Genomic DNA, 27319 nt, shown 5'->3' with positions numbered 1-27319 from the left:
AGCTTTAATAAGTTGTACATGCGCACAATTTACTTGTAATCTTGAGTTTTAAGTAATATGCATTAATAAACAGTACTTTACGCATAAAAAATGGTTTTTAAGAGTTTTTGTCAAATGATTTATAATATAGAATATATATTTTTTTATATATAATTTAATTTAAGTTTAATAGTAAGACAATTTATTTTTGGTTTAATATTATAAATTTTATAAAGATAATAACTAAGTATTCTGTTATAATTTAATGATTATACTAATTATATTTTAGATTGTTTATATTTAAAATGAGATGTTTTTTATGTCTTTAATTGTGTTTATCTGCAGCTAGTTACACGAATTCAGATATGGGATGAAATGGGATATGAATGAAATCGTTTAGGGATGAACGGGTTTAAGAGTTTTAGCCAAATATTTTATAATATAGTATATATATATATATATATATATATATATTAAGATTCACATATGAACGGTAAACCGATTCAAGTTAAGATTCACATATGAACGGTAAACCGATTCAACATCTTGATTGTCAATTGTAGATTATTCACGTACAAGTTATAATTAAGATTAACATGTAAATTTATATTATGATTCACATGTGAATCTATGTTAAGATTCACACGTTCATATATGAATCTTAAATCGATTCATAATCTTGATTATAAGTTTTAAATTGATTCACGTACAGCTTATGATTAATATTTATACGTGAGTCTACGTAAGGATTCACATGTGAATCTATGTTATGATTCACATGTTCACATATGAACTAATATACACCTAATTATCATTGTCTGATAATGGTTTGTTGTGATCTTTTGCGTTATGTTACATTTCAAACGATCAATTGTGTAATAACGGTGTTCGTTTTTCATATATGAGATTTTAACAAATGAGATTTAATTCCATTTGTAGACTATAAAATTGCTAATGATTTCAAGATGAAATGTAAGATAAAAATCAATAATTATCAATATCCAAAACATGTTAAAGAAAAAATATCATCAATATCAATTATCATAATTGTTTTTCGATTTTTATAAATGTATATAAGTTCCGCAAAAAATAAGAATAAGAGGGCTGTTTACCAAATGCTTACTCGAGTAAGTGAATATCAAGTTGCATTACCTTACCGGATGAATATGTAAGGACCAATAATCTTATCCGGTAAGAACGAGACATGGACCAAGAGTCTTGCCCGGTAAATGAAGGTGAGAACTCTTACCACTATAAGCGCTTACCGGGTAAATTATCGTATACGATACTATTTTGGTGAACTAAAATCTTACCCGGTAAGTAAATGACAGTGTTAAATTTTACCGGTAAACATTTACTGGGTAAGTGTTTGGTAAACGGCCCCTAAGAAAATGATATATAACGTATTGAAATCATACATATGAACATTAAGGATAGCAACAGTAATCAACTATAATAAAACGAAACTTTTGTCTCGTTAACTTTGTTCATCCAAATAAGAATCAACGTTGATTCGAGAACACGACTACATATTCATATAATTAAAATTCATTATGCATCGATTGATTGGTTTTGACGTCTTAATTGAGACTGGGAGGTTGTACGTTCTCCTATCTTATACAAATACAACGATGCTTAATACATAGAGGAACCGAAATTATCGGACAATAATCCGGATAACAATCTTTGACACTGTTACATGGCGGATAATCATCAGCAAGTGAGAGTTGAGGGAAGTTCATCATACCTACCAGAAAAAACACAAGTAAAATTCCGTTTCCCAATTAGCGTCAAACGTATTATATGCAAGCGTATACATTATTAAACAAAGAGGAACTAAGAATGGCTCACCGATGACGAAAATCAACAAGACAGTGAAAACCGCCATTTTCAAGGACGATATATTCATTCTTTGTTAAGGAGAAAGCAAAATCTATCTTTCTTCGTCTATTCTTTGTATGAAGCAGTCTATCAGTATTTTCAAGTTTTATAGAGAAATATTGACCATTTAAATCGCATCGCATTTAATTTTCCCTTTTTTTTTGTTTTAAAATTAATCAAATGAAATATTAAAAATAAATGTTTGGCTTTAATTTTTTTGACTTTGACCATTATTAACAAAATGAACTTTAAATGGAGAAATTATAATTTTTAGTTTTTTTTCCACATATTATTTAAAACAATTTCCAAAATAGAAAAAATATGAAAAAGGAAAAAAAATCTCCATATTTGGAAGAAAAAGGAGGGATTTTTAAAAATTAATAGAAAAAAGAAAAAAAAACCTTTTATTAAGTGTATTAAATATTTTAATAATATAAATTTAAAATTATGGAAATAATTTTAAAATTTAATATTATGTTTTTTGAATTTTCTTTGACCAAACTAGATTTTTTTATATTTATTATTTTGAAAATATTAAACAGTCTACGTGGACAATGAGATGGTATGGAAATCTGGTATAATCGGTAAATTTAAATCAAAAGGTTACCCAATGCTATAATGGGTAAAATTTTCAAATTACAACATCCTAATAAAAAATAGTTTGAAAGTACATTGATGTAGTAAGAAAAAACTGGAAGTACAATGCCATAATAAAAAATTTTACGAGAGTAGATTGTTATTTTGTGCATTTTGCCCTAATAAATATTAATGAAAGTTATAATTAGAAAAAGTGAGAAAAGACTTCTCATAAGCTAATTCAACTACGGTTTCAATAAGTTAGCTTATAAAAAACATATTTTAATAATAAACAAACATATTTATATATTGCTAGAAGGGTAATTGTCCAATGCATCGAAATATATCTCAATTTTAAATTTTCGTTTTATTCTATCCATGTAGATGTTATAATACGGTTTATGTGGTTTTGAGAAAAAAACTAATGTTTTTATTTTTAAATAAAATATAAATTTGAAGAAATTATAAAATTTCAAAAATAAGTATATTGTTATTAATATTAAATTAATTATCAAAAAGTTATTGTTTTGTTAATTATAATTTAATTTAGATCTAATAATGAAATAATTTATTTTTGATTTAATACTATAATTTTTTATAAGATAATAATTAAATATTTTGCTGGAAGTCAATGATTATCCTGCTTATATTTTAGATTTTTTATATTTAAAGTGAAATATTTATCTTGTATTTGGCTATGTTAACACGAATACAAACATGGAGCTTTAATAAGTTATGCTTACACACAATTTGTTTGTAATATTAAATTTTAAGTAATATGCATCAATAAACAGAACTTTATGTATAAAAAATAATTTTTAAGAGTTTTTTTATCAAATGTTTTATAATATAGTATAGATTATATCATTTATTTAAAATTCAAGAGTTATAATATGCAATTATTTTCTATAATAAATAAATATTATTATTTGATCCTCAACATAATTTATTTAATGATGTATTTTTAAATTTAAAGTGACAAGTTCTTTTAATTGATACTGGAAGGGTACTTGTGCAATGCATCGAGACACATTTTCATTTTCAATGTTTTGTTTTATTTTTTATTCATTACAATATAATACGATTTTATGTGGTTTTGAGAAAAATGATAATGTTTTATTTTTGAATAAAATATAAATTTGAAAATATCATAAAATTTACAAAAAATATTTCAATATTAGTATCAAATTAACTACTTAAAAGTTTTTGTTTGTATATTTTTTTAATTCAAATTTTTTATTATAATTTAATTTAACTTGATAATAATATATTTTTTATAAAAATAATAACTAAGTGCTGTTAGTTATCAATGATTATCATAATTATATTTTAAATTTTTATATTTAAAATGAGATATTTATCCAATATTTGATTATGTTTATCTGCAGTTAGTTAGACGAATTCAAGTATGGAGCTTTAATAGGTTGTACTTACGCACAATTTACTTGTAATCTTAAATTTTAAATAATATGCATCAATAAACAATATTTCGTATATAAAAAAATCGTTTTTAAGAGTTTTTGTCAAATGTTTTATAATATAGTATAAATTATTAAATTAAATAGCCGATATTATCGTATTTTTAAATTTTTGGTAATGAGATTTTATTTTGTTATTTTTTTTATCTCTATACAAATATTTTATATATGTATCTTTGAAACGTCATTGACCAAAATTATAACAAAATTATTCACAGTTGTACCTATATATATTAATTAATAAATTATGTTATATATTAGTTATTTATATTAAATAAGTAAATAGTAATTTCTGTTTTAATATATTTTGAATATTACTAAATGTGTTTTTGAATATTTTAGGTACATGTGACATTATTTTTTTAGATTAAATTTAATTTCTTTTGGTTTCCAATTTATTAATTATTATATGATGATGTATATTTTTGTATTAATTATATTTCTTATGATTTTAGGTTTATTGGAAAAATATGAGATTTAAACATGTATAACGTCTCACACATTTGATTTAATAAAAACTTACACAAACGAATTTTTTTCCCCATTTCCCCGTTGGGGATCCCCGTTCCCCATTGGGGACGGGGATATGATCAAATTCCCCGGTGGGGACGGGGACGGGGACAAAAATGGTGTATCGGGGAAGAAGATTGGAATCCCCGCTCCATTACCATGCCTATATAAACCAACTTCTTGACCTCCAAATATAGAGATCAAATTTGATAACCTCTATTATTTAAATGTTACAGTGGTGGTTTGGAGTGAAAATGACCTATATATTGATATATTTCGTGTTTATAGTGGTGAGTTGGAAATGCCTTAAAAAACACAAACCATAAAAATAAAATAGATAGGGACAAAGAACTAAGGCCGACCCAAAAGGTGGGTGAGTCGGCCGACGGCCCAAAATATCAAAGCCCAAGGGCCATCAATTTAATCCCAGTGATATTATTATTAATAAAAAGTTTTAAAGGGCGGGTGAGCCGGGCGACGACCCAAGGGCCATTAATTTAGATTATTATATAATTTCAACTATTTTTTTTTGTGATTTTCATAGTCATAAATATGATTCTTGAATATTACTTTTTATTATGTATTCTAATTCTTGATTCGATGTTGAATCTTGTAATTCCAATTTTGTTGTCACCCATGATGTGGTTTGTCACCCACGTAGAGCATTAAGTTTTAAAATAGATTAAACATTTTTATATGGTTGTATACAATTAGTTCGAGTACAACTATCATTATATGCAAGTTTTCAAAGTTCAATTTATCTTGATATTATATAATCATAAGATATGCATTGTAAAAATAAATTATCATTTAATAACAAAAACAAATATTGACTTAAGTAGGAGATGCGTAGCTTGATTAGGTTCCAAACCTTTAAAAAATAGCATGTTTCATTTATAATGTTTGAATAGTAGGAACATTATTTTACTTTCTCATTCAAGATATGAGAAACCCCAAAACTAACATTGCAGGTTGTGTTTGGTGTCCAGACAAGACATGATAGGGCAGAACATGACAAGACATGATATAACAACTGTTCAACGTTTGGTAAGATAAAAGGGGACAGAATAGAACAAGTAAAATGACCAATTTACCCCTGATAAGTAGTTTATTTCAATTAATTTATGTAATTTATTAAATTATAATAGAATAATTATTTTTTATAATAAAATATATCATTTGAAGTTTTCGTTAAAACAATTAAAATTACACCAAATAAAAAGTTTATGCAATTTTTTATTTTTATTTCTTTTCTATATTAATATATAATAAATTACATAAATTAATAAAAAATTAGAAACCGTATAAAAATAATATATTTGAGGATAGTAAAATAAAAGTTTAAGAAACATAAAATACCATAAGTAAAATTTAAAAAACGAATAAAATGTAAAAAAAGACCTATTTAATGTTTTAGAAGAGAATTAAATTTTATTTTGAGACTATATTGTTAAAATATAAGTCTGTTTCACCTTATTCCACCATGTTTCATGGGGTAGAAGTGAAACAAGTCTGTTCCATTTTGTTTCATATAAAATTCTTTCCAAACATGAAACAAAGATCCATATCCTATTCTATCATATCTCTGTCCAATATACCAAACACACCCATAAAAAATTAATCATGATATATGGTTAAAGTTTTCGACTTCATAACGAAATGTATCGAACTGCATTGGAAATGAAAAAGTGATTGAAATTGGTTTGAATTCGGGAACAACGAACGACACGATAATCTCCACCCCTCTAAAATGGTGAAATGATACTTTCACCCCTTCTGCTTGGGCGGCACGAGAATCTCCTCCACGACTCTCCCAACTTCTCTCTCTATAAACCATTTGCAACACAAACCACCTTCTCTCCACCTCCTTCCTACCTCTAGGGTTTGACACTCTGGAATTCGATCCCACCACCAAATCAAGTTCAATGGCGGACGAACCAGTCGTCCCTTCCTCGCCTCAACAACCACCACCTTCATCACCGTCCAACTCTAACGCCGCTCCTCTTGGCCACAACGTCATCCCAATCGTTAACAAGCTCCAAGACATTTTCGCACAGCTTGGAAGCTCCTCTACTATTGAGCTCCCTCAGGTCGCCGTTGTTGGGAGCCAAAGCAGTGGTAAGTCTAGTGTGCTTGAAGCTCTCGTCGGTCGTGACTTCTTGCCGAGGGGATCCGACATCTGCACTCGCCGACCGCTCGTGCTTCAGCTCCTTCAGACGAAGCGGAAGCCTGACGGGACGGATGAAGAGTATGGTGAGTTCTTACACGTGCCGGGGAAGAGGTTCTATAATTTCAATGAAATTCGTAATGAAATTCAGGTACTTTTTACAAGAGCAGATTCATTACTCTGTTATTAGATTTTATAGTTTTATGTTACTAGTATTTGTTTTGAGTTTAGGATGATTTCAAAAAAGCATTTGCTCTAGCAGAATTAATTGAGAGAAATGCACCGTTTGTTGGTAATAAAGATAGTTTCATGTCCAATGATCATTGGATATTCGAGATCTTTTGCCTCTTCCAAAATAGAAGGCCTTGAATGCCAGATAAAAAAGCAGTTTCTATCAAACATTAAGATGATAATGGATAAAATTCTTGAACATTAGAAAACTCAAGCTAAATAACCAGCAGGACCTGTTGTATTTTCTGCACTGGAGATAGAAGAATGTGACGTTTGTGCAAATTCAGAATCCAGAGATAGTACCTTAGAAGAAAGTTTTAATGAGAAAAAGTTGTTAATCGTAGGAGCATGAGTTCTAGAAGCCAAGACAGGATCTTTAGCCTCTCATGTTCATCTAATCTTTCAGCAAAATAGTTGGGCTCATTGTTTTGTAGCATCACTGATTACATAGACCATCTGTATTTTGCATTGCTGAATTGGAAGTATATCATTGCATATACTTACTCATATGCTGCATCAGCTAGGTGCCCAAGTTAATCAGAGTTAGATGAGAGTGACTTTGGTATAGCTCATCTTAATCAATTGTACTTTTGTGTATGAGCATTGATTCAGAGGAAAAAATGTTAAGAGGTCTTGGTTAAGTGTGCAGACTGTCAATTGTATGCATGTCAAGGTTCTAACTGGCATGAGGCATGGGTGGCAACAAGGTCAAGCCTTACATGCCACAGCGAGGACACGGCGTTTTTCAAGGCATGACATAAGGCGACAAATTTGTATGTTATATACTTGTATATAATTGTAAATATACAGAAACACTATAGCCTTGTTGTAACGGCAGAGACGTGTCTTACGCCATGGCGCACCTTTTAGAACCCTTATGAAAGTGTAAATTACTCTTGGCCAGAGCTAACATCTTTCCATAGCTAAGCATCTATCATTTTAGTTGCACGTTCTATTTACGCCAGAGCAACTTGAGGGGAAAAACAATGCGAGAAATATGAATTGCTGATTTTTAAATTGTTTATTTTTTTGCTAACAGTATGGTATTTGTAGTTATTGATGCCTTGGCTTATAATCACGTTGCCACTTAGGCAAGCCTTTTTGAAGTATACCACTGAATGTCAAGGTCTTATAGCACCTTTACTTGTTGTCTAGAGTTGGCTTAGTTAGCAGCTCAGAAATAAGTTGCAAGTGGCAAACATATTTGATGTATAACATAGCAGGGTGATGATGCCAAATCAATGTAGGTACCATCATAATTTATGCATGAGAAGTTACATAGCAACTGTAGTTAGTGATCTGTAAGCTAGGTAGCTGCATACCTTTCATGGTTGTTAGTAAACATCACATGGAATGAAATAGGTGACATGCATTAGCTGAACCTCAATGTGTATCAAATACAGGCTATATAATAAAAGGCTGCCAACTCCAATCCTTTAGAAGTAAACACAACTGCCTTTTACAATAATATACTAAATCTCCCTTTTCTAGAGAGGGAAATTTCAACCCATATATGTAAAAATGGGTTAACTTGGGTTGAATTTTATTGCTAACAGGTCCAATGGTTAAATGAAAAAAAATTCATTAAAAAGGAAATTGACCCAACAGTTTAATAGTTGCCCCAAAGTGTACTCAACTGTTTACGGTATTTTAAACTGCTTTATTAAAAAAACTGGATATTATTTTACAGACTCGCCCCCTTTTATGACCCGTTTGAATATTTTACCCGTTTTGACCCGTTATCCCGACATTTTGCCAACTGTACCCTTTTCCATAATGTGCTATGATCAAATCCTCAATTTATTTATGAAGAATTATTTGAGATAATTACACCATTTTTGACATCGCCACTGCTTGGTTGGAGAGGTAAGAGGGAGATGGCATGTGAGTTTTGTCTACATTGTCTTCTTTACCAAGTACCCCTCCCCCTCACCTACTTCCCCATCTACCCCCTTGCTTGTGTGTGGTCTCGCTCACTTCTTCCACCACTCAGCATACGCCCATCTCTCCTCTCTTTCTAGAAATTTTGTTCTTCCATATAATCTACATCTAAATACATGTGTACAATAAAATGTGGAAGGAGGAAACCCTGAATTTCCCACTACAATCACTGTTTGACCACCCATTCTTGAGTAATATTTCAAAGGACTTTAACGATCCCTTGGTGAATCAAGTTGGGCTCTATGAGAAATTCAAACGTCATACAAGTTTGCTCTCAGAGGTTTGCAGATCGACTTCTTTGTCTTTCTGTCTTTGTTTCTATAGGCTATAGTTTGTCTTTTTCTGCTTTTTATCTATTCAAGTATATGGTACTGGTGAGGGCGAGTCAGTGCTGGTGGGAAAGGCCACAGAGGAGCGGTGTTTGGGGAGGGGTTGGAAGAGGAAGGAATCAACGGACTGGATATTACGTAGTTACAATTGTACATTAATTAATATTTTGATTATATTATATGGAAGTGTTTTACCCTAAGATTTTTACTTGTTCACAATTTTAATTAACTATTTTAAGAAAAAGAAAAGAATAATTCATAAGTTTAGCTTTCTTATATGACAAATAGATGATGTCTGAATTCTAAAGCAATTGAAAAGGCTAGGGCATTATACTTTATGTAACATATATTGTCCATCATTTTTCAACGGGCATGTCATTTCTATATCTATGAGAACTAAATTTCGAGTAAGCGACATCTTGAAATTTTAGTACGGCAACTTATTCTCTTTTATCACCTCCACCCGGCCAATAGGGATTTGATTCTGTATTGTCGCACCTAAGGGTTTAGTTGGTAGCTTGAAATTTGGTCATAGTACGATGAGGAGAAGCCGTTTTGACCATAGTGATATAATTGCTTTTAGTTCCGTGGTTAGGTCTACAGAATGTTTATGTAAAAGATAACATGAAATAGTTAAATTCATTTTCTGTCAACCAGAAAAGCGCAGAGCCAGAACTCACTTGTTTATGATTTTGTTATCTATTGATTACTATATTTAGGTGCATGCTTATCCACTTTAGCTAAAATCAATGTATGAGATTAACGGTGTTTTGACATTCCACATTCGAACTATTTTACAGCTTAAACAAATATAATGTTGTTTTTGTTGCTACCATCTTCTATGATAGTTTTGATTTTTAAGCCTTTCAGAAAAAGGAAATTTATGTTATGTCAAGTAAGGGAAAGTTCAATCACTGACCCCTTAGTTGGCTGTTTGGATACTGCAGGCGGAGACAGACAGGGAAGCAGGAGGAAACAAGGGTGTCTCTGACAAGCAAATTCGTTTAAAGATTTTTTCACCTAATGTACTTGACATCACCCTGGTGGATTTACCGGGTATAACAAAAGTTCCTGTTGGTGACCAGCCATCTGACATCGAAGCTCGTATTAGGACAATGATAATGTCATACATTAAGCTTCCCAGCTGTTTGATATTGGCTGTTACACCAGCAAATGCTGACCTTGCCAACTCAGATGCACTTCAGATCGCTGGAAATGCAGATCCTGATGGTAGGCATTGATGCCATTTATCAGTGAGTCATCAGTAGAGTGATTTCTTGTTGATTTAGTACATCTCTTTAACATGGCTTCTTCCTTTTTTGTGCTGTCAGGTTACCGAACTATTGGTGTGATTACCAAGGTATAATATGCATGATTTCATATTCTTGCTTCCTTACTTCTCTGCCACTATATTGTATTCTTCATTTCTGATTTATGTTATCCTTTTTGGTGCTTTAGTTGGATATCATGGACAGAGGTACAGATGCTCGCAATTTTTTGCTTGGAAAAGTGATTCCCTTACGACTTGGTTATGTTGGTGTTGTAAATCGTAGTCAAGAGGTAATAGTTTTGTTTTCCAAGTTCTAACGCTGGAAATGGAAGCTGTTATTCAATTCTATTCTATATAGTGGTAGTCCATAGGAGGTTTCCTAGTTTTTTGTTGTATACTTGTATGAAAGTTGTCCACATATTTACCATTAAATATAACTGAAGGAAAAAGCTTAACAGTGTCGTAGTTTTCTTACTTCTATAATCTCATAACATTTGCCACATTTTAATAATAGGACATTATGCTGAATCGAACTATTAAAGATGCACTTATGGCTGAGGAGAAATTCTTTCGCAGTCGTCCGGTATGACAACAATATCCTCTACCTTTGACCATTTATCTAACATGCTTCTCCAGCTACTTTTACTGATTTTTGTAATGTAGGTGTATAGTGAGCTTGCTGATCGTTGTGGTGTGCCCCAACTGGCAAAAAAGTTAAACCAGGTAAGAGTGTGCTCGAGTGGAGTTGGGGAAGTTTGCATTTTGCTTTGGAAAATTTTAAGCTGTCATTATGTTGGTGATAACATCTTAATTGGTTCTTTTGAGATGTGTGTCCAGCAAAATGGTGCATGACTCATGCTATTACTTAACATTTCTCTCTTACTTTGCTTTCATTGTGCACACACAGTCAGATGTATGTATGCCTATTGGCATAAACTCATATCAGGTTGATTTTGAAGAGTTCCTCATCATTCATGGATGAGGTTTTTTCTGCCCGTAACAAATAAACCTCATTTTAAGTTACATCTTTGCAGATTTTGGTGCAACATATCAAAACAGTGTTACCAGGATTGAAGACACGCATCAGCGCTGCATTAGTTTCTGTAGCAAAAGAACACGCTAGTTATGGAGAGATTACAGAGTCAAAGGTATTAATCTTCTTATCACATCTATCTTCTAGTTGAAGCTTGTGATTTTTCTTAGTTGATTGGCTGATCTTATTTCCAGTGATGTTATAGGTAATTGTGCATTCAGATAATATACTCCCCTACACATAGGGAGGTAACAGGCTAACCAAAAGAAGCATGTTGATCCCTATTTTCAATATTTTACTGGAAATTGTTTCACATCACATACCAGAAGCAAGTGTTGCTTCTTACGAGGCAATGGCAGAGGAGCTAACGTCCATTTAGCTCTAGTGCCTTGTTACCTGTATTCAACTGATCCTGCTCAAATTTATGATCATGTCTCTGCACCCACCATAATATGGAACGATAACTAGAAACGGAAGTTTTTATGATGTCTTATAGATTGTTAGTTCTACATTGGGGTTTCGATGATTATTGTATGACACAAACAGCTTCAATGTAGATGGGTTTGAGCAGAGAGTACTGTATTGATTTTGCACTTCTGTTTATTGCAATATATATTGAATATAGACATGGGTTTCTCTCCTTCAGGTAGGTTTTTGCCTTCTAACATTTGCTTTTTAATGATTTATAGGCTGGCATGGGAGCTCTCCTTCTAAATATTCTTTCAAAGTATTCAGAAGGTGATACGGCTTTTTCTTGTTTTTATTTTCATCAGTGTCTACTTGTATGTGTTTCTGATTTTGGATCTCATAGATGATCTTGTTGATACCTTAAACAGCCTTCTCTTCAATGATTGAGGGGAAGAATGAGGAGATGTCAACATCTGAATTGTCAGGAGGAGCACGAATACACTATATTTTCCAATCAATATTTGTGAAGAGTTTGGAGGTGCGTCTTTAGTCGAGTTTATCCATGGTCGTGTCTTTAGTCGAGTTTATCCATGGTCGTATATGTCCATTTGCTATTGCAGTTCCTGTTGCTAGTTGAAGTACCTGTTAAAGCATGACTTTCTTAGTTTGCATTGAATATATTTGATTGTTAGTTATGTCTTGGCCTTTGATGAATGAATTTCCTTTTCTCGGTGATGTAAATGGAACTTGATGCTCAGTATAACCATTTTATATGTTGCAAAGTGATATTGATCGAGCTACGGCTGCAGGAGGTTGATCCTTGTGAGGACTTGACGGATGATGACATCCGCACTGCCATACAGAATGCAACTGGACCTAGATCTGCTTTATTTGTGCCTGAAGTAGGTCTTACTCTGTACTTCTCAGTTTTTTCTATTAATTACGACTGTTAGCCTCGCACACTAGTATAGATTTTTTGCAACTTGATATTTTGTTATGGAATGCTTAATTGGGTATGATACTTAACATGCATATGCAGGTTCCATTTGAAGTTCTTATTAGAAGACAAATTGCTCGTTTGCTAGATCCAAGTCTTCAGTGTGCACGATTTATTTATGATGAGTTGATAAAGGTGAAGGTTTCAAAATCTATCTGCTTAATAATGACGTCTTGCAATGGTCAATGGGATGATGACTAATCTGTTTCTGTGTTAGATGAGCCATCGCTGTATGGTCAATGAGTTACAGAGGTTTCCTATTCTGAGGAAGAGAATGGATGATGTTATTGGCAATTTCTTACGAGACGGTCTTCAACCTTCAGAGACTATGATCGGGCACATTGTTGAAATGGAGGTATACTACTCCTACCTATTGCATGAGGCATGCATGCATCATCATTTTTGCCATCACATTGCTGTCTAATCTTTTTATCGCAAGTCACAACATTGTCGAAAATGTTTCTTCTCTAATAGTTTTAGTTCGAGGACGATAAGAATCTGTCATGTCAATAAAATGTCGGTAACCATTTTTATATTCCTGATAGCGCATGTCTCGTGACATGCTCTAATGAAAATGCTATATAGTACAGCCATGTGCATGTAAGTGATAATCTAGATGTTTGCAAGTAATAGAGTTAAGGATAACATAATGTAGCTGGTTTTACCATGTGAAACTAAGAACCAGTAATGGACCTTACATGTATAAAAAGGACTGCTTAACTGTTGCAAATCTGTTTGAACATTTGTTAATACCGTTTCTTTGTTTTGGTAAATTGTACTAGTTCAGCATCAACTGAATCTACAGCAATGTTAGGTCGTAAAAACATTGCCCCTCTTTCTGCATGTGTTGCTGTTGCTCTTGTTTCAGAGCTGTTGAAAGTAGTGGGATTTCAGCCATGATTGTGATAAGGCTCCGATTACCAAAGTATATTCTAGAAAGAAGTTTAAGGGGGTAGTGGGGTGAGCTGTCAAACATAGGAGTTTTTTGTTTTCTTTTTATTGTGTTCCCTTTTGTCATGGTATTTCCTTTTTTGTTTTGCTATCCTAGTATTAAATAATCGGTTGGGGGGGGGATATTCTTGAATTATTTAGCTTCATATTGGGAGGGGTCTGGCTCTCGAATTTCCAGACAACAGTTTTCCTATTTCTGTTTGTTTTGAAAATCAATTGAACCCTGGAAGAGTTCTTATCAGATTGATACTTATCTACTTTTATATAAACATGTACATTATTTTATTGAGAGACTTGAGATGTTATCGAAGTACATGAAAGTGCGTTATGAGCAAATCAGCGAATTTTCCTGCCCAAGACTTTGCTTATTGTAGTTGCACGAGTTCCTTGTGTCTTTTCCCTGATCGGCTAGCCTCTATTAGGTAGTTGCTATATCGAATTCCTTGGCTTTGTGGGTTGGGGAGGGGAGTTTTAGTACACAAGTTTTCCTTTACATTTTCATGATGAGATGGTTTATCGACTCAAAACACATGACAATTCATTCCCAAAGAAGTCTCCTTACTAGTTGCTCCAAGACTCATCCTTATGTTCGATGGTTGCCTTTTCAATTTGCAGATGGACTACATAAACACTTCACACCCAAATTTTGTTGGTGGGAGTAAAGCAGTAGAGATTGCGATGCAGCAAGTCAAATCTTCCAAGATTGCAACAACAATATCAAGGCAAAAGGTGTAATTATAATCCGAGATTGCTGCAAATTTGTACTTTTGCATCTTCTCTTACATATTTTTTTGATTGATTGGTAGGATGGATTGGAGCCTGAAAAAGCTCCACAATCTGAAAGAGGTATCAAGTCACGAGCAATTCTTGCCCGACCAGTCAATGGAATCGTCACAGAACAGGTTCTTTCTATGTAGTGTTTATCTGATTAGCATCTGCAATTTATATTTACAAATTTTAGTATTGTTGGAAACATTTTATAAAGGCTGGTGCTTCCAGATGTTTTTGTTGCTGTTCTAGATTAACTAACTTTTGCAGTTCTATAATTCTTACAGCATAATCAACCTGGGTCTCGGGCAGTTGGCGAGGTTGAGAAGCCGACAGCTGGTAATCTTTTGCTTTGAAACCTAGGAAATATATCATAAACAGGTTTATAACTATTGCAGTAAAACCTTCCTTTCCCAGTAATTCCTTCAAGAAATACATCTTGACTTCGGCAATATTATTAATTCATGTAATGCAGCATCCACTCTAGTACTTTCCTTTTAGCTTTCACTCTTTCTATATGAATTCTTCTAGGTTATGTGCATACAGCTCTTTAAAGTTAAACTCCTAGCTTTCAGAACCAATCCAACTGTGTTGACGTGCGAGTTTGCTCTACCACCATTAGAAATTTTAGCTGCTATATGCTCCCAATGGGTTCCCTTAACCAAGCCACTGCCTATGAGTTGCCGGCTCGTTCTTCAACAGGCACGCGGTCAGATCCCCGGGCTCCTCCCACTGCTTGGGAGCTTACGTTCATTTTCTATATCACTCCCTGATGGGGGTTCTTTTCACCCTTCCCTTACGGTACTACGTCTCTATCGGTCACCTAGGAGTATTTAGCCTTGCAAGGCGGTCCTTGCTGATTCACACGGGATTCCACGTGCCCCATGCTACTCGGGTCAGAGCGTAAGCTAGTGATGCTTTCAGCTACTGGACTTTCGCCATCTAGGGTGCAGCATGCTACTGCTTCGCCTAGCAGCACGACGCTTGTATTGCTCTCCCACAACCCCGTTTTCACGGTTTAGGCTAAAGAAAGGAAATACACAATGATTCACATTCACTGTATTTGTAGAGCAGTATTTGCTAATTATTCTAATATGATACAAGAAATTATATCTTTTAATTATACTGAAGAGTCTCTCTTAGCCTTGCTGTTATGAGGTTTGCTAGCAGATAAACAGTTGTAATCTTTTGATGTCTGTACTTTCCAGGAAGCGGAAGTTGGGGAATCTCATCAATTTTTGGGGGGTCAGATAGTCGCACTACTGTTAAAGAAAATTCTACAAACAAGCTGTTCAGTGAACCTGTTCAGGCAATGGATCATGCATTTTCAATGATCCATTTGAGGGAGGTATGTGGTTAAAACATTCCTTTGGCTTCAAAGATTATGTAACTCAAATAATTAGAATAAAGTTGCTAATATCTGTTTAATTTTCAATATAGCCCCCAACAGTTTTGAGGCCCTCAGATGCTCGTTCAGATCAGGAGTCTATTGAGATTCATGTTACGAAGTTGCTGTTAAGGTCATATTATGATATTGTCAGAAAGAACATTGAGGACTCTGTGCCCAAGGCAATCATGCACTTTCTGGTAATTGTCATTTGAGCTCGGCCCTTCATTCTACTGCTAACTCTTTCAGCTTTATTCTACACAGTTTTGTGTTCCATCTCTTAGAAAATGTAACACTTATTATTTTGGGTTCCAGAAACTGCACAAGTTTTCTCAGTTTTGTTCTGTTAAGAAGCATTTTAAGTATTTGATCATTAGTCAGTTTTTTGTTATTAAACTACATGCCATGGTCAATCGTTGCATTTTTTGGGGACAGGAGTGCATCATTTTTCTTCCCAAGGGTATTTTCCTTTTTCTAGTGGGTTGTAGTTTTCAGCGAAAGTCTGCCTCTGATTTGCTGTTGTGAGAATTAACTGGTCATATAGAAGGTAGAAATGTAGTTTACGGCAAGATAAATGTGGATCATGGGCCCCACTATAGTAATTACCATCAAAGGTGAGATTTTAAATCGAAAATTCTTGTTAGAAAATGATAACGAAGTAATTGTAAATCTATTCTATTGCCTCATGGCTTTCGATGTCTTGGGGGATAGAATTTTTATTGTGGTTTTAAATATATTCTACCATATTGTTTCTGCATGTTCAAAAGCCACTTGGTGATGTGTATTTCTTTTGATCCGTTATCAGGTTAACCATACCAAAAGAGAGTTGCATAATGTCTTCATTAAGAAGTTGTACAGGTAAGAACGGAGAAGTAAATATTGGTTTCATGAACATCAACTGTTAGCTACTATAGACCGATTCTCACCTCAAGACTAACGTGTCTTGTATATCTGCTTTTGGATAAAAGAACCATTATCAATGACTCATCCTCGTTACCTATCGTGCTTTGGACAGGGACGATCTGTTCGAACAAATGTTACAAGAACCCGATGAAGTTGCTACCAAGAGAAAACGTACCCGGGACATGCTACGTGTTCTTCAGCAAGCTTTTCGGGTAAGTTTTTGCCATCTTCCATTCTACAAATACCGTTAAAAGTGTACCAGAAAATGTCTAATTCAAGACCTGACCACCAGTGTTCTCTTAGATAGAATTCCCCAGGAGTCTTTCCGTTGATGATTATTATTATTATTTTGCTATAGACGTTGGATGAACTACCACTAGAAGCAGAAAGCGTGGAGAGGGGTTACAGCTTGACAAATAATAATGATACAACGGGTCTACCAAAGATTCACGGACTTCCTACATCATCATTCTATTCTTCAAGCAGTGGTTCAGCCGACTCCTACACGGCTTCCCCAAAGAACCAAAGGTCACGTAGCAAGTCTTCTCATTCGGGAGAGTTGCAGTCGCCTTTCTACGGGAATAACGTAGAATCCAATGGAAATGGTCGCAATTCACTTCTTGGTCTCTACCCTACAGTGGATCAGTAAAGAAAGAAAGAAAGCGAAATAGTCGATTGATTCATTTGGTTCCATTTTTCTGGGTAAGTCACCTTATTATGGTATCTGTATCGTTTCACCATTTTTATTACGATATATATATAGATAGATAAAGATAAGTGCATTGTTTTTTGGTGACGGGAGAAGTGATTCTAAAGAAATAGAAATAAGTAGGTTGTTTGCAAGTATGTGTTTTGGGATTTTCATCTTCTGACCAACATTGTGGTTTATGGAAGTATTTTTATACAAAAAGACAATTCAGACATTCCTTTGGTGTGGGTGTAAATAGATGGGATATAGAATGGCGAAGTTGGTGTGTCAACTCAATTCATAAATTCCACCAGCTCAATTGAAACGAGTTATTATTTTGTCAAGTTATCTTTGCATGTCTAGATATAACCATAACCATAAACACGAATAGTGATGACCAAATCGGTCCGGCCTGGGACCGGTAAGGATAGGTTATGTGACCAAAAATGGGGATCGGATGGGGTTTTTGGCAGTTTTGTGGGCCCGGGACTGGTTATGGACTGGACTGGCCTGGCCCAAAAATTCAAATAATTTTATAAATAAATGTGTTTTTAAATAGTTTTATAATGCATTTTTTTAAGTTGACGTGATTTTAATGATATTAGAACGTATTATTAAATTGTATTTGAGTAACCCAATTTTATAATGTATTAAAAATATGTCGTTAAAAAATTATTTTCTAATGCCGGGACTGGGACCGGCGGCCCATAACCGGTTATGAAGAAGAACCTTGATCGATCTTACCATTTTTGACCGGGACCGGTTACGAGAAAGCTTGGGATCGATTAAGACCGACCTGGGACCGGTTTTTGGCCATCACTAAACACGAGTATTGTCCTTTCACTCGTTTTGGAAGTAATTAAAATAAATAGTAAGCTTTAATTTTGGTCCTTGAAGTTTAGTGAAACTCCAAAAATGGGACATGAAGATCTAGAAATCGGTTTTCATTTTGCTCTGGTCGTTAACTCTGTTTATTTTCTCTTCAGAACAAAAAGTATTTCAGTCTGTTTATCAAAATCTTTAACTTATAATAAATAACATAAAATACTTCATTTTAATAATTTGTATTATTATATTATTTTTTAAATAAAAACAATATGTTATTTTATAAAAGGAAAACTAAAGATTTAGATGAGAAGACCAACTATTGAGAGACTTTATGTCAATAAACAAACACTAGGATCGAACCTCCACCAATGACTAAGATTGCTTGGGGTTGGATAATGTAACACCATAGTTTCTTTATTTGATAAATCTCAATATTTAAGCCTTAAATGCAAATATTTATGAGTAACTCAAGTACTCCAGCAGTTATTACATTTAGAGAAACATCTTAATTATAAGACTAAACAAGCTAGTGATAAGTTGTCAAGGCTAGAAGTATGTTAGAAAATCTAGTAAGCATGACTAAGCAATCTAGTGATGAGTTGTTAAGGGCCTTAAGGCTAGAAGTATGTTGGCAAGTGTAGTTAAGTATGAATAGGCAATCTAGTGATGAGTTGTTTAGGCTAAAAAAAATATGTGTTGGCAAGACTATTGATTATAAGATAAGTCTAGGAAACATGACAAGGAGTATTAGAAACATGAGTTGTTTAGGTTCTCTTATCCTTAAAGATGAGTTGTTTAGGGCCTTTAGGCTAAAAAAATATAAGTTGACAAGACTATTAATTACAAGACAAGTCTAGGACTAGGAAGCATGACAAGGAGTACTAGAAGCATGAGTTGTTTAGATTCTCTTATCCTTAGAGATGAGTTGTCTAGATTCTCTTATCCTTATTGTCTATATTCTCTTATCCTTAAAAAATGAGTTGTCAAGATTCTCTCATCTTTACAGATCATATGTTAAATTCTCATAAGAGTACAATCTTGCGAGCAAAAAGAACAAGTAGTTAATACAATGAATTTTCTATAAACAAGGATTGAAGGGTCACTATTTATGCATACCAAAAATAAGAAATCTCTCTATATACACATAATTAAGCTTGAAAAAAGGAATCAAAAGAAAAAATAGACAAAATCAAGGTGAGTACTTATGTGATTTATGAAATACATGCTATACATAAAAGCATTTTATGCATTACAAGTTATGTTGGCATGCTTGTTTTACATGAAAATATTGATACACATACATATCTAAGATGTGCATGATGACATGTTCTAATACAAGTATACACACAAGACATGGAAATCATTCACATGTTATCATATATGTTACACAAGGCATGGATTTTTTTACATGTTATATATAACCATAATATCCAACCAACGTACTGGATATTACAAGAAGAGACGTCTTGCAAGAGGTGAGAAAGGGTAAAATACCAATGACTCCAATGTATTTCAATGAGGTGAAGAGCTACCAAACGTACAAATTGCCAATTCTGGGAAGTTACATTGCGATGATGATCCTATAACAACGTCGTCTAAAAATGCTATAATGCAATCTCATCATGTACCTCAACCCTTGAAAAACCAATATCTACAAACAACTACTTTGTGAGTTTATCAACCAGCCAAATGTCTTCTCTTATTTTACACCACCTTTCTTCTTCGATATCTCATCCCTCACCGTTCACCCGTCACGGCTGAATTATCTCCTCCATTTGACACCATAATTGCATTCACATTTACAGCATTCGTGTCATTTGCTTCCCCGTCACTCTGCAAATAAACGCAACAGCCATCCATCATATCAGTGATGGGACCAAGGAGATGAAGGTAATTTCAAATTCATAAAGGAGTGTGTACCTGCTCAATAGCCTTTCCTGTAGGGTCCGGAGCCCCTGAAGCTGAAACCTTGTTAAGGTCTCGTAGAACTCCCTGCACAAGGCGTGGAAGTTAAAGGTCACTCGCCTCAGATTGTTATGCAAGCAGACAAACACGATTAAGGTATGGTTTCGCCAAACAATGTGTCAAAACAGAAGTTGGTTGAGAGTAAAGATGTCAATATTTCAATTTAAGACACGTATATATATTTTAAGATCCCTATAAAGATCCGAAAATAATGTAACTTACACAGAAGACTAAGTCTGCATGTACCAACTAAGAGAATCCTAGATCGAGAATTATGGTTCTGCTCTCTTGATTCACTAGCTGACCATTCCTTCATGCCAATGTTGAATGAATGCAACGACCTTTCAGGCAATACCCAAGACAAATTCCACCAATGGAGCAACCCGTATCATTGATCGAGTGCCCATTACCACAGGAGGAAGACATGATCTACAGTCTCCATCACCTGTCACAATTTGCATCAAGTTCATCTCTTGTTACAACCCCTCGAACTGGCTCGATAAAGTCTGGGAGATTAGATAAGCTGGCTAGGGAACGTCTATGAAAGAGATTCCTTTTAACAGTCTTGTTTTGAGCCATAAAAAAAGCTTTGAACTTTTAGAGGAATTTTGTTGCTCCACATAAACTTCTACCAAGGGTGTTCCTCTTGCTGCCAGCATGTCATCAACTGGGTTGCCATGGCAATGGCAATGGCAATGGCATAGGCACCATAAACCAGCCAGAATCCGAACACAGAATCTTGCACTTGACTACCAGAGGGATATTGTTCACCTTCGCTAAGAAAGATGTCAACTCTGCTAATTGGCCTCGTGCATCGTGAGTTATCTTTCAATATGAAGATGCCAAGAAATATCATCGGGGTCTGAAGAAGAAAACTCAATAACTCTTCCCACCCTATTGGATGAAAGGAGGCAGAGCTCCAGATAACTGTCTGACAGGATGCTCACCCAACCAACCATCATACCAAAAGGAGATGTTTGCTCCATTACCACATTTCCATCTCCAGTTGTGGCTCCCAAGACATCAAAGATGATATGAAGAACACCTTTCTACACTTGAGATACTTTTCGGTAGAATATGGAGGTGACATTTATCATAAGCTGCCAGGGATTAAGTTTGTATACCTATTACCCTGGCTTGAATGATACTTTTCCACGGGGACATCTTAAACGATTGTATTTCTCCCACCATGTGGCTAAGGAAGAAGTGTTCTTTATCCAGAAGGGAAACACCTAGACCAGACTCACCTTTTGGCTTCCAAACCTGACTCCAAGGTACCAAGGCAATTTTTTGCCTTAAAAAATCAACAAACCCCCCCTCCCAAAAAAAACATACATTCCAAATCTCCCTCCTGAGAGGCACCTACCTTTCCAAAGTTATCAACGATTTGTTCAGGGTTGACTCCTATGGAAATTCCTAGATAAGCGAATGGAAAACTCCCCATTGCGCAATGTTAGTGATTAGACATAGATTCTAGTTGATTGGTTGGCATATTAATCCCATATATGGCTGTCTTTTAATGTTTAATTTCTAATCCGGATAGACGGTAAAAGATGTATAAAATATCTCTCACATTTTCCATTTCTCTGAGTGATTGGGACACAATTATTGTATTGTTTGCAAATTGCAAATTGTTGACTCTCAAGTGACTCATCAACTTGAAGTCCTTGTTAAATCTCAGCATGTAGCAATCTCGAAAGCATTTTACCTGATACTTCAGCTGCATTAATAAATTAAAAGGTGGATACTGGTTCTCCATGACGAATTCCTCAGTCTGTAGACCCAAGATCTAACCCCATAATAGTCTCCTAGAGGGGTATGCCCATGGTTTTCAAAAGCGTTTGAGGCGTACGCCTGGAGGCGTGCCTGCCCTCAAGGCGAGGCGGTCCAAAACCGCTCATGAGAGGGCGCCTCATGGTCCCTGTACAAGGCTTAAGCTTCAATTGGCAAGGCGGTGCCTTGAGGCATTGAGGCGTGTCTGAGGCGCACGCCTCTCCAAACCCTATTTTTTCTTCTCCATTTCTTACTTTTTCCTCTCTCAAGAAGATATTCATCTCAAAGGCCAACCCAAAAAGTAAGTTCTTTTTAGTTTCTGTCCACATTTTTAGTTTATGTATAATGTATTATATGATATTATATATATTTCAGTCAAGTATATAGGTTCTATGTTATGTATAATGTATTTTCTATATGTATAATTGTGTTATGTATGTTTTTTTGTACATTTTCTGTTTCTGTATTATTTTTATTTTATGTTTTCTATTATTTTTATTTTCTGTTTTCTATATTATTTTCAGTTTTCTGTATTATTTTTCTGTTTTCTGTGGATTTGGAAGATAAAAGCGATGGTGATTATGGATACAATTCTACAACGTCCACTGCATGGTGTTCGTCTACTGAGTTCCTGGTCTGTCTCCTTTATTGTGTTCTTCAAACTAGCCTTTGATGAATTTGTTTGTGCAAGAAAGAGAGCCCATACTTGAATGCTATGCACAAAAATGATAATATTATAACAACCAATGTTCAAACTACTTTCAAAATGTTGGATCCCCAGTCCCCACCAGGTATTTTGAGAAAAGAGGATAAGATGTTCAACCAATGTTCATACAACCAATGTTCAACCAATGTTCATACATTGCCTTTCATCTCGAGTACCGACAAATGAAAGGCGTAAAAGGTAAAACTTAACAGGAAAATTGAAAAATTAATAAACAACGTACTAAATATTTCCATTTAGTTCATGTTAGTGTAATATATATATATATATATATATGTATATTATGTGTAAAAATCTATGAGTGCAGTGTGGTGCAGTTTGAACTGCGGTTTAACAATTCAAAACCGCAAACTGAACCATAGTGCGGTTTGATGAAAAAGCAAACCACACCATGAATGTTCTAAGCAGCGTGGCGCGGTGTGGTGCAGTGTTGCGGTGTAGATGAACACCCATAGTTGACACCAAAACATTAAAGAAAAGTCATAAGTTTAACTCTTAAAAATTAGAATGGCAAGTTTCCAAGTCAATAGGGTCCATGTCCAAGAAAATTCATGCATGGATACATTTAGAAAACTGAAACATAATGAGTAATCTGGACAGACCTTGTTGGCCCATTTGAGTCCACATGCATTACACAATGTCCTTGGACCAGAAGGCCCACGACGCATCATTGGAGTGGACTTTGAGCTAATCCCACAGTGTCTACATCTGCAAAATGTTATAGAAAACAAGCAAGGAATTAAAAACACGGGCAATTTACGTAGCAGATTGGCCACAAAGATTTGCAGTCAACAACAATATGATTCAAGGTGCATAACAGGCTTGAAGGCAATGCAACAAGCATATAACGTAGACTACGGAGGCTCCAAAAATAATCATGGAAAAGGGGTACTCACGTTGTTTCTTCATCCTGGCCAGGACCACCATTCCAATCTGAAGAAGCTGAACCTGCTTCATCGGAAATTGCCTTGGATGATGTAAATTGACCTTTTTTACGCTGCATTCTGGGAGTACAAAGGTGAATGAATCAGATATCCAAATACAGAAATCAAACAAGGTCAGAGATGCACAAAAGGGGCACAGTCCTTGCCAGAACTAATACCAGCTTATCAGTTGAGAATTCACCACAACCAAAACCCATGTAGTTGACTATTTACATTTATTCTTATCAGTTCAGAAATATTACTTCTTATGAGTTACTTAAAATGTGCACTGAAACAATTTTCAGGGAATTGTTAGATGTGCAACATGCTGTCACATATGAACATCTGTAAGGAGGAATAAACATATTACATTGTCAGTGAAAAACGTGTTAATTCTCCATATAATTTACAGATCCAGATTGTGGCATGATCCAATTAATATTTACCATCCTCCCTCTAGTCAATTTTCATATTTAACGAACTCCTTAGCATCTATATTCATGATGTAGGTGCAAGAACTTGATACTTTAGTTAAAGCCCACTCAGGACAGAAGGCTGTTAGGGTTATGTTGTGCCCTGAATACCTTAAATGTAAATGACAGTAAGACCCCATGAATTTCATTATTTTTTACAATTTGGCACACCCAAAAAACGAAAACGCTATACAGTATTAATATACCTAAAGGATGCATATTGTAAGACAATAACAAGCTTCTCATCCTAATAGGTTGACTTCTAGTGCAACTCTTAACCTAGACATTGAAACTTCTTTAAATTCTTTTAATCTTTATTGTGCGACAACATATGTAATCAACTGGTAAAAGCTTCTAGCAATAATTTTAAAAAAATACAATTGACTTCCAAATTTCCAATTCCAACAAAGCTTGGTAAATGTTTACACAGCTACTTTTTGTTTTTCATTCTTATTCTATTAGAGACGAAAACAACTGTCCACTAAATTCGGGTCGAGAGGTCAAGATTTAAAAATTTGTTGTTGTTACAATATGTGTGCATGCTTTTATTTTATCTTGTAATTCCTAACTATAACTAATTGAATTTTGTATTCGTTCGTAATGGTATCTTAGATGTAATATATTTTTTGCATTGATTATTGATTACTATGTAATTCAATAGTTACCATTTGAACATATGCATTAGATTACCAAGTGTTACTTGAATTATTAGTTCATTTCTTTGTTTTTGTTGCCCTGGTTTTACTATGTTTTTATTTGTTCCAACCTAAAAAAGATTTCTACCTTCATCCCTGCCACGAGTATCACTATAAATACCATGTTTCAAATATATCGGCCATGCCTCACTGAGGCAATTAAAGATTTTGCAGTACTATATAACAAAGACTAATGCTGCAGAAACTGATAAATGCAAAGAATATACAAAAAAGCAGTTACGCTTATAGTGGATAGGACATGTTCACATGTAGTATATAGAAATCTGAGCAGCAACCATAGGATATAGCACCATTTGGCTAGTCAAAGAACAGGAAAACTGTAGAGGTCAAACATCACAGCTCATGTCACATTGATCGTTGATAAGTGGCAGATCTGGGATAAGCTGGCTGGGCACACTTTCGAAATTGGATTATTGAGTTCACGTAGACTATGCTATCTACATAGGTGTGCATTTGAAGTGAGGAATCAACATTTGATTTAAGGATGTCTGCAATTTTGATAACGGGCCAATGGTTTCAAATTACTGCATCTCATTGAAAAATAAGCTCAATCCATTTGTAAGTCAAATACATCAACAACTTTGCCATGTAAAAGCTTTAAAGAGTTATTTTCACAATTTTATGTTGCTAAAACCGGGAAGAGCAACAAGTGTACAACTTCAAGTTATCAATTATATGATCTACAGAAATGGAAACTCAAATAGCAGGATTTTTGGCACAAGCATTCGATTATTTTCAAGCCTATTCACTATCCACGATTCTATAGCTCTGGTGCTAACTTCAACACTTCTGTTGCAATTTGCATGTTGCAAGAATCAAGCCTTTTGTAACTACAGTTCCAGCCAGTACCAAATAGACTGGTTTACTCATGAAACTATCCACTATAAATGTTGGCAAAATTACCAAGAGAACAACTAATCTCACATTCCATCAATGATAGATATTCTAATCATGCACATTGAGAAGAATGAAGTTGATTCTGTATGAAGTCTGACACATATTATAACAAAGTAATGAAAATCAAAATGGAAACGTCAAGAAAGAATACACAACACAAAGCATGTAAATAAGCGCTGCAAAAGCTAGTAGCTCTACTACCTAAGAGCAACTTCCTTCCGTACGCTGTAACGAATTTTCTTATCAAAGCATCTTTCTTTTCTCTTCTCCCTGAACCGACTCAAGGAAGCAGCCCTTTGTGGTTGACTTGATCTTCCAGGAAATTCAGTTAAACCCTGTACACATTTTGTAAAATAGACCGATAAAACTTGGACGAACAAGACCATTAGAAGTCAAAACTTGCAGGAACAATATGCTGTACTTATACCCTTTGATTTTGAGGGGGCATCCCCATCGTGGGCGCACCAGTTGGTACTTCATACCCACCCAAGAGCAATAACACAGCTTGCACCTGTACAATCCCCATCAATGAAAAACCTCCATAAATTAGTGGCAGATCAAGAAATACCTCAGTCATAATAACTCGTACATATTCATAATGACGTGTTCCCTTAAGTTATTGCCCTAAAGAACAAAGCCCTGACTCAATCCATTTATATCCAGAGGGAAGCACCAAAATACAACTAACCCAATATGCATCGGTAAAATATTATCCCAAAAAGGCGAAGACCACGTTAAATCTTGAGACTTGCTCAACTAGGTTAGTGCTTAATGCATAATGAAGAAAACATTATCACTAGAAACAAACAAAGTCCTATTGCCATAGAAATAAAGAATGCAAAACCTTTTCTGGTGAAACGGCATCAAAGACATAAACTTCGCCCTGAAACGATAGGGTAAGCTGATCCGCACCTCCACCTCCACCTGCACCTCCCGCACTAACGGGCTGAATTTCAGAGTCCGGTACATACAAGGCATGCGGCTGAACACTCATTTCCTCCATTCCACCTTCGAGACTACCATTATTCTGTATGTTATGATGTTGGTGATGATGGTGATGAGGATTGTGGTGGTCGTAACGGATCTGACTAGGGTTGTCTATAGACTCTTCTTCGGCCCCGGCAACATCATCATCTTCCTGTACAACCACATCTTCAACTATGTGATGTTGATTATCATTGTTATTGATACTAATTCCTTGTTGCTGATGATGATGTAAATTAACCGGCTGCAAATTGACGGTCTCGTAAATCGATGCTTGACGATGATGTTGATCGTTAAGATTACCCTCTGCCATCCTCCAAAAGCATCTAACGAACCCCCCAAAAATGCAATAAATTTACAGGTTTCTAAGCTAGATACAAAAGAGATTCAATAAAATATGAGCGAATAATCAAATCAGAGTTACGTTTCTTGACATCAAGAGGGGGAAAGAAAGCTGAAAGGGAGCAAATAGTAGGGACTTGAGCCCTAATCGTATCCCCAATTGGAATTCGAGAATCGGGACCAAGGATTTCACCAGG

General features: G+C 34.7%; 2 protein-coding genes across 3 annotated transcripts; one reads left to right on the top strand and one right to left on the bottom strand.

Annotated features, from left to right (window-relative positions):
* The first annotated feature begins 6285 nt into the window (after positions 1-6285).
* LOC112516531 (dynamin-related protein 3A-like) lies at positions 6286-17653 on the top strand. Of its 2 annotated transcripts, none has more exons than XM_025123616.1 (20): positions 6286-6742; positions 10040-10322; positions 10424-10452; positions 10551-10652; positions 10877-10945; positions 11026-11085; positions 11397-11510; positions 12085-12133; positions 12232-12341; positions 12613-12705; positions 12843-12935; positions 13018-13155; positions 14367-14480; positions 14558-14653; positions 14807-14858; positions 15728-15867; positions 15960-16106; positions 16712-16764; positions 16922-17021; positions 17168-17653. In XM_025123616.1, the coding sequence occupies exons 1-20, from the start codon at positions 6350-6352 to the stop codon at positions 17456-17458; spliced, it is 2526 nt and encodes an 841-aa protein (XP_024979384.1). In that variant the 5' UTR covers positions 6286-6349; the 3' UTR covers positions 17459-17653. The 2 variants fall into 2 exon arrangements, with proteins under 2 accessions (XP_024979384.1, XP_024979385.1); XM_025123617.1 differs by having other exon boundaries at positions 6616-6677.
* A 2026-nt stretch (positions 17654-19679) lies between these two features.
* LOC112516666 (GATA transcription factor 24-like) lies at positions 19680-27319 on the bottom strand. Its single transcript, XM_025123845.1, has 7 exons — positions 26641-27319; positions 26224-26307; positions 25998-26131; positions 23684-23791; positions 23390-23495; positions 20246-20317; positions 19680-20158 (listed from the first exon to the last, which is right to left on the bottom strand). The coding sequence occupies exons 1-7, from the start codon at positions 27091-27093 to the stop codon at positions 20063-20065; spliced, it is 1053 nt and encodes a 350-aa protein (XP_024979613.1). The 5' UTR covers positions 27094-27319; the 3' UTR covers positions 19680-20062.

The sequence above is a fragment of the Cynara cardunculus genome (genome assembly GCF_001531365.2).
Source record: "Cynara cardunculus var. scolymus isolate 2C chromosome LG 8, CcrdV1, whole genome shotgun sequence".
NCBI lineage: Eukaryota > Viridiplantae > Streptophyta > Magnoliopsida > Asterales > Asteraceae > Cynara > Cynara cardunculus.
Note: the sequence above shows the minus strand (reverse complement) of the source record. Positions and strands in the feature narration are given on the sequence as shown.